Consider the following 8,959-nt stretch of genomic DNA (forward strand, 5'->3'; position numbering starts at 1 on the left):
TGTTCTCCATACCTACTGTCCGAATTACTTGCTGTTGATGTTCTCTATACCTACCGTCCGAACTACTTGCTGTTGATGTTCTCTATACCTACCGATCGAACTACTTGCTGTTGATGTTCTCTATACCTAACGTCCGAACTACTTTCTGTTGATGTTCTCTATACCTATCGTCCGAACTACTTTCTGTTGAAGTTCTATATACCTACCGTTCCTGTTGATGTTCTCTATACTTACCGTCCCTGTTTATGTTCTCTATACCTACCGTCCCTGTTTATGTTCTCTATACCTTCCGTCCCTGTTTATGTTCTCTATACCTACCGTCCGAACTATTTTCTGTTGATGTTCTATATACCTACTGTCTGAACTACTTTTTTGTTGATGTTCTGTATACCTACCGACCGAACTACTTGATGTGGATGTTCTCTATACCTATCGTCCGAACTACTTTCTGTTGATGTTCTCTATACCTACTGTCTGAACTACTTTCTGTTGATGTTCTGTATACCTACCGACCGAACTACTTGCTGTTGATGTTCTCTATACCTACTGTCGAGATACTCTCTGTTGATGTTCTCTATACCTATCGTCCCTGTTGATGTTCTCTATACCTACCGTCCCTGTTTATGTTCTCTATACCTACCGTCCAAACTACTTTCTGTTGATGTTCTCTGTACCTACCGTCCGAACTACTTGCTGTTGGTGTTTTCTATACCTTTCTCTGTTGATGTGTCTCTACCCAGTGTCCGAAATACTCTCTGATGATGCTTTCACTACCTACACTCAGAGACATTTCTTTTTAGATATGAACCATCTCTCCGAGATAAACTTTATGTTAATATTTTATGTAGAAATTAACCTCCCTCCGGGATATACATTCTGTTGATATTCATCTACCTACAAGTCTAACAATTGTGTGATATCTATATGCCACGAATATAGCAACGACATCGTGTATTTACACGCCATTTTACTCGATATAGGCGGCGTCATATTCACGAACTGTATCACAACCACAGGGACCTGAAAATGTTTAGACCTAAAATGAGGTGTTGAGAGTAACATTTTAGGGATTAAGATTTACTTTTGATAAATATGTCATCCCCAATGACAGTATACACGAGAAGGGTGAAAAACTCTCGATGTCGATAAATCGTCCCCAACTGTTATTCTTCAATCAAAAAACACATTTCTACTTGATGTACAAAAATGTTTACACCGTTGGAAAGATGGATAATTTTTCTTATAGAAACTTCCTTTATGCACGCAAAATATATTTTTCTTCAGTGAAGATGATCTCCGATTCCGACTCGAAGCTATGGGGAACCTGCATGTGACGTCTGAGAAAGTTTTATTCACATCATTCGGAGAACTAGCGCTTACAAGAATTGTTTACAGAGATACACAATTACGGACAGATGATAAAAGAAAGGACAAAGGGCATTTTGATAACCTGATTAGTATCTGATGATTTTGGGCAAAAATGCCCTCATTCTTTTTGTTATCATTATTGTTTTTTTTAGTTATTCGGTTATTCCTGACTTATTTCCACACACATTTAAAACTATGTTTATCTTTTGCAGAGTCATTTCTCGTTTATGTCTAAATTCAATTATATTTATACAAAATATTAACGTTAGATAATTTCACTTTGTAGTCTGTCGTGTTTATCACAAAATATGTTTTACATGTAAATTTATACACATAAATATTTGGAATAACAATGTCGAAGCAAAATGCCTAAAGCTAAGATACTTTGATTATCAGTTTTATCAAAAGTAGGTCATCAATTCAACCCATCAAATTCTACTATAATGATAACGTATTGTCTGATTCGTCGAATTTTATTATGCTAATTACTAATTAGCTCTAAAGCTGTTTAAGAAAATAAACAAATTTTATTTGTTCAAAAAGATTTATCGATATCAATCGTACAACATTCAGAGTAATTTAGCATCAGTGATAAGAGCAAGAAACTTGAGTCCGGGCTGATGTCGTTTTAGGATTTTTTAAATTATTTTAATGACATATTATACAATGTAATACCTAGAAAACACCTATTTTGATACTCCACATCTTATACAATGCATAGGCCTGTGTACTAAATAGACCTTGAGTTATCCGGATACATCCTACCCGGTATTACGGCCTTGCTGTTAGTTGATCGGGTCACCCCGGTATTACGGCCTTGTTGTTAGTTGATAGGGTCACGTTCCATAGGTAGCTGATACATCATCGGAGACTCAGAGGGGTGGACACACCTCGTCATTCAAAGATTCGAACACATCGATGAAGCTGTAAGTACAACTATGTATCCTGCTTACTGATTTTATTTTACATAACGTATGAATCACGTATAACACACAAACATGTGAATATTGTGTATTTACTACGAGGATATTGATTTAATCGTAAAGTATTTCCCAGTGGTGATTGTAATGTTAGACAAATGACTCAATCAACTTAGTAGAAGAAACATCAGAGTCACACAAACACCACACATCCACACCTACTGTGATATTTAGAAGAATCACTGAACTGTGTCCATGTTGCAAATCGCCCACACGATGGCAGGGGCGGATCCAGGATTTCCTAATAGGGGGGGCCGATAATTTTTTCTCAATAGTCAATGGTGTGCTGCCTTCCCCGAGCGCGTAGCGCGAAGAGGGGGAGGGTTTTGGAGGGGGTCTTCCCCTTCCTGTAAGGGGGGTTTGGGGGATTTCCCCCCCAAAAAATGTGTTTTCTAGAACGTCTCAGAAACGATTTCCCGTGTTCTGAGGATGGTTTTTATGTTTAATTAACAAGAAGTAAAGGACATATTTTAAGTATGGCCCAAAGACTTCTTTTTGTACTGGAAAGAAAATCCCTGGTCAGTCAAATATGTGTGTTGCCTAGCTACATATTATGTGTATACACAAAAATGTCAATGCAATTTGAAAAATATTTCTTGATTAGATTAAAGGGAGGAGGGCTGTTAAAACTTTCGAAAAAAATGTTTTTGTGCATGAAGTTAACTTAAAGATTAAAACCAAATAAAATAAATGGTCTGCGCCTGTTTAAAGAATACCTCAGCATAAAAGGAAGACAACTACTAACCTTTCATTAAAATGGAAACGCTGTTGTAAAGACAATCGCCATTCCCTGTAGCTTTCAGGGTTTTCCATAGAGTTTTGTCAATATCAAGCACGTCGGCAGTAATTAGATTTGTGGATAGAATATCCACTCCACTTGTTTCTACAGCCATAGCTGAACTAAACAGTTAGAAAGCCCTGATACCAGATGTAAATATTTTCGAATTTGTAAAAGTATATTTCAATTTAGTTTTACTATTGATCACTGTGAGTGTCGACGGACAATGTATTTGTTTTAAAAACAAGGGTGCGGCACCTTTTGATGTCCGCGTTGCATTGCCTGTGAAATATATCCACGAAACACTGTATCAGTTCTATAATGCATTGTTAGGTTTACAGCTTCCATCAGATAAAAAGCTTTTACTTTAACTTGTATAGATGATACCAAAATAATTGAATGGATATGTTTAGTCAATTATACATAATATTGTCAACCGAAAAAAACCTTTATCGTTCTTGTATAATGATATGATTAATGTCGCCCGGGCGGTAAGGAAGGTTACAATAAAAAGTATTAATTTTCAGATCATCTATAACGAGCGGTCAATAATATAATTATGCAACTTATGCTAGTATATTTCCACCGAGCGTTGCAAGTTGCAACTTTGGGTTTTGCGGAGGTGGTAAAATAAAAAACACACTTTAGGGTCAAGATACAAAGTAGACGAGCGTAGCGATGCCAACAAATATTGCTTTAATAAAGATAATATAGTAAAAATATCAGATAACGGAAACCCACAATATTTGCTAGGATGCCGTATGGGATGTGTGGGGCGTAGCCCCAGATTTTTTTTATACAAGCTCCGTGCATTATTTGANGCCTGGATGGTCTTAGCTTGGAGCAACTGCTTCAAGGGTGGCACTCTGGGTTAGATGGGTGGTAGGGGAGGCAAGGGGTGTGTGTGGGGGTAGGGGTTATTGGAGACGATGCTGTTGAATAAGAAGCAACACGAAGCCAGAAAATGTAAGGGGCCCTCGAACATAACTATGGGGTAGGGTGGGACAGGTTTTAGTAACGGTTCCCGTACTTGAAGCAGCTGATTTGACATCAGGTGTTCATTATATTTATCACAAAACTGACCCATTTTATTATGTCATACGGCCATGTAATTAATATGGTATTACACACGTGTATTTAAAGAAATAACAAATATTTTCATTCTTGATAACAATTTCACACTGGTGGTGATTTCCCAAACATGTACATGTACATACATTTTGAAAATGTAAAAGACATCAATCGGGTTTGACCCGCCATCTTGACAAATCTGTGTCACTAACATTTTTATTGCATTGAAAACTGTTCATTATTAAAAAAAGTGTGAAACTACTTTGCACTGCGTCGCACGACAATACTACAATCGTAGTACTTTAATTTTGACCTTTATAGAGTCAGCTCATAACAATTTACAATTTGTGATAGTTATGTGAAAAAGATAATATTATATTCGTGTCCATATCATATTGAATTTAATGAACGATTTTCGGCGCATTCGAATGAGTGTTCGAGTGAGATAAAATTGTTAGTGTCGGAGGTAAAAACTAAGGTCGGTTGGGGTACCTGAAACAAATCTGTATCGTTTTGTGGCCTATATAAGAGTCGTAAAACGACCATATCAGCGATAAACAGTTCTACATATTAACTGTCCACGTGTCGTTATCACTTACACATTTAGTAGTCATACTATATCAGTTATCTACTAAACACCCAATCACAGGCATTTATATCATAAAATAAACAAATCTAAAGAAAACCTAAAACACAATAGTTCTAATGTAGCGTGTATCTGTAAGAGTAGGCGGATCAAAATACACACCAACGCGGATTCGAGCTCGGAACTCATGCGCTATGTAGGCCTACAGCCAAACTCGCGATTTGCGTAACACTGTTATATATATCTGATGATGGTTAGATGTTGAGATAAACCATCGTCCGTGGTCCGTTGTCCGCATGTCAATACATGTGTCACTTCGTCCGTCGTCCGTCTGTCCGTCCTTAAATAATTCTTGGAAGCGCTATTTCACGGTATTGTATGGATCCTTCTTAAATTACACCTAACGGTTCCCCGTTGCTCTTAGTAACGCCGATCGCATTTATGACAACCATCTAGAATTATGAGAGTTAAAGATTGTTAGCGCTATTGCTAGGAACGTACAAGAAGGCTCTTTCTCGAATTTTCCTTGAAGAGTTCCCCATGGTCTGTCCCGATTTTGGCATATCGAATTTTGGGACTAATAGGAAAACCAAGATAGCTGGCAAGTGGCCATCTTGAACTATGAAAAAAGAATTTTGTAAGCACTATTTCTCAGAAAGTGATGGTGGTTTTTTTTCAAATTTCAGATGTAGGGGCCTCATTGTGTCTAGTTATACAGATTGGTTTTTGGGACTGATTGGAAAATATAGGACTTCCACTGAACAGCCATCTTGAATTTCGACAGTTCAATTTTGTTATCACTATTTCTAAAGTGCTTGACAGATCTTTATCAAATTTCATATGTTGATTCCTATACGGTACGACGATGGGTGCCAATATCCCTGAGATCTCTTGTTATGTATTTTTAGGAAAAGTATCTCTCATGAATTACATTGTTAACAGATGTAATATCTAACGTAACATATTTCTGCTATCACGTTCTTTTAAGTCAGATAACGTGGACACGTTTTGATATTTATTGCGAAAAAGTATTGTTAGTTTATTTGATTACGAGACATTTTACTAAATATATTGCGATACGTGCCTTAATGTACTGCTCGTTTTCGTTTATATGTGTCGGTGCCGGTGTGTTCAGTCGCCACTGTCTTTACTGTTATCAGCTGCCAGTTCGATTAGATAGACCAGGTTGATTAGCGGGTATAAATATAGGGACGTTAGATAAGCCCGATACCACGGCCCTACGCTTACCTCACAGGGGAGAGTGGTACGAGCATACCCTCCCCTCCCGGCAGTGTCAAGCGAAGGTTCTAAGTCACCCGTGCTGCAGCCGAGTCCACCTAAAAACTGCTACTGACCAAATGTGTTTGTTTCATCGTAAACACGTTAGATACACGTACTTTGGCCACGTTATCATTATCGTATCGTAGTTATAATCAAATGATACATGAAGTATGCTTCAAACACAAGGGAGACAACTCTTACAAAGAAAACAATACTTTCACCAATTTTCTTCAAGCTTGGTAATTTTCATTAAATTTATCATAAACGCTGTGACCGTAAAACTGTGTCTTGGTCAAACAAATGTAGAATTAAGTTAGATTGTTTGTTTCGGAAATTAAAATATTTATTTCTTAAAAAGTCGATGTGAGGAATGTTTGAGTAGCTACATCGTCAGTGAGGTGTCAGGGACGAGTGATACGGCGACTTCCTTTATCTGTCCGGTTTGTAGGACCCTAACTCACCCCGTGGACAAAACAGAGGACAAAGATAAATGGGCCCAGCAGTTCCCGACCGACACCGTTGCCATAGAGATGATACAACTGAGAAACAGGACGACAGAGCAACATTACTGCGTGCCTTGCCAAAGGAGGAAGGGAACGCTGGTACCTGCACAATTCTGGTGTAAAACTACACAGTCATTGTTCTGTGAGTCTTGTAAAGTAGATTTGCATGATGATATCCACGTTGGCTGTGATATCGTAGATATGAATTCTTCTGAGAATTGGCAACTGAGGCAAAACACATCTGACAAAAAATGCGACAAACACAAGGATGAGATTGCTTATTATTGTGAGGATCACAAGTCCTTGGGTTGCAGTAAATGTATTATTGTTGGTCACAGGAAATGTGACAACGTGTCCACAACAGAGGATTACTGTGAGAAACTGAATAGTAGCTCCCAACTAGAGGAAAGAAAGACATATCTACAGCAAGGAGCAGACGACATGGAATCTATGATAAAGGATTTTTATCTACGACAACAGAACATTGCAGACGACAAAGATGCGGTACTGAAAAGCATCGACGACCTGCAGGAACGTATGGATAAACGTATCAGAGAGATGAAGAAGGAAATCACAGATGACGTAATCACGGCGTACAAACAGGAAAGAGAAAATCTGAAGGTGTCCACACAGAAGTGTGAACGGCTGAAGGTCGCTATACAGAATACATTAGAATCGTCCGCTACAGCTCTACAGAGGAACGACCATATGGACACGATCCGGCTTTACCAGAAAGGTCAGACGGAGCTCGAGGCTTGTAAGGATCTAGTGAAAGAAATGCAGATGTCGATTTCAACTGTCAGTATTGAACATGAAATCGATTCGGACGTGACAAGTCTGAACTTTGGTAAAATCTTTGTCAGAAAGCAACAAAAACATTTACTAAGTGTCCCAACTCTCGTCAAACCTTTATCCCAATGTAATGTGAAGGAAATAAGAAAGTTGAACATAATATGTCCGTCTGATCAATTTGATTGTGCTCTCCGTGGTGTTGTATACTTACCTGACGGCAGAATTGTGGTGGGAGATAGAAACAATAATAATATTAAGTTAATTAACGACGCAGGGGATGTTGTGGACGAGTTAAAATTGGATGGAAATCCTTGGGATCTGTGTATGGTGGATAACACCACTGTGGCGGCCGCTATACCGAGTCCCGGAGGTATACGTGTAGTGACTGTCACACCCTCCAAACTTACACTGTCGTCTGTAATAAACAAAAAAACACGATATTACGGTATAACATACAGAGATGATGAGTTTATCGTGAGTACAGGATCCGAAGTGTGCAGTGTTAAGAACGACGGGACGACCAAGACGTTATATCGATATACTGGCAATGTATACGCGTTGTCACATGATTCCAAGGACGGACAGCTCTTTATCGCCCATCATACCGACAGTACTGGCAGTACGGCGATTGGTAGGTTGTCTACTGACAACAAGTACACGGACGTGTTGAAGGTTGGTGTAGTTAAGCATGCGTATGGAGTGGACGTCGACGTGGAAGGTAACGTCTATGTATGTGGTTACAACTCCAACAACGTGGTACAGATATCCGGGGACGGGACTAACGTCCGGGAACTGTTAACGGCAGTGGACGGTATCACATACCCAATAGCAATATCTGTTTGTGGTGATAAACTGGTGGTAACAAACGGATCAGGTCAGAGTAATTTCATCCAAGTGTTTCAACTTGTATGACTTGTAGAGTCAATCGTACACAAGATCGACATTTGACATAATAGTGTATTCTTGATATATCATTAACATAACTGTTCTTGTTTATTTAACAAAGTACATTTTATCAACATATAAATCGGTAATTTCCTGCCTTTTGTCCTAGTTTCTTTTCTATTACCCATTATATTAATTGCATTGCATGAAATAAATAATTAAAGTTATATCCTTACGAATAAAAACGGTAAAATATGTTGATAACTATGTGTAGATCACTGACATTTGTGCTGTACATATACACAGTAACCTTCATTAACTATATGAGGCAGGAAACTGTAGCAGTTGTGTCAGGAAACATCCATTGATGACGTAGCTCAGTCGGTACGGGAGATTGTACAATGATCTGAAGTCTACAAAACATACATATTTCATTACTTCAATTCTGTACACATTACAAGACGATCAATAAAAGTATATTTCTTTTGAATTGTAACATTTATAAATACACGCCATGTTGTTCATTAGTAAATTGAGAAAACAACACTTTGAATAAATAAGAATTGTGAATAATGTATTTGTTTTAATAAAATACACTCCATTGCTACCCTGCCTAATTTTTATCTGCTATACTAGATTATTCGCTAAAACAAAAACTTAGATTGTTACAACAGTCTGAACATCATACATGTACATACAGTCCGAACATCATACA

General features: G+C 38.1%; 2 protein-coding genes across 2 annotated transcripts in view; both read left to right on the forward strand.

The window, feature by feature from the left end:
* The first annotated feature begins 1,956 nt into the window (after positions 1-1,956).
* The window catches only part of LOC110451351 (RING finger protein 207-like), an 18,465-nt gene continuing 11,462 nt past the window's right edge, over positions 1,957-8,959 (forward strand). The window contains exon 1 of the mRNA XM_021499321.1: positions 1,957-2,294. The gene's annotated coding sequence lies outside the window, so the exon portion shown is untranslated. The remainder of the gene's footprint in view (positions 2,295-8,959) is intronic.
* On the forward strand, positions 6,769-8,271 carry LOC110451362. The gene has a single exon (XM_021499331.1). The coding sequence runs from the start codon at positions 6,769-6,771 to the stop codon at positions 8,269-8,271; it is 1,503 nt and encodes a 500-aa protein (XP_021355006.1).

The sequence above is a fragment of the Mizuhopecten yessoensis genome, unplaced genomic scaffold, assembly GCF_002113885.1.
Source record: "Mizuhopecten yessoensis strain PY_sf001 unplaced genomic scaffold, ASM211388v2 scaffold5965, whole genome shotgun sequence".
Taxonomy (NCBI): domain Eukaryota; kingdom Metazoa; phylum Mollusca; class Bivalvia; order Pectinida; family Pectinidae; genus Mizuhopecten; species Mizuhopecten yessoensis.

What these genes read in the sequence shown, in the direction of transcription:
- LOC110451362 (XM_021499331.1), top strand. Translation starts at nt 6,769, where the DNA reads ATGAATTCTTCTGAGAATTGGCAACTGAGGCAAAACACATCTGACAAA.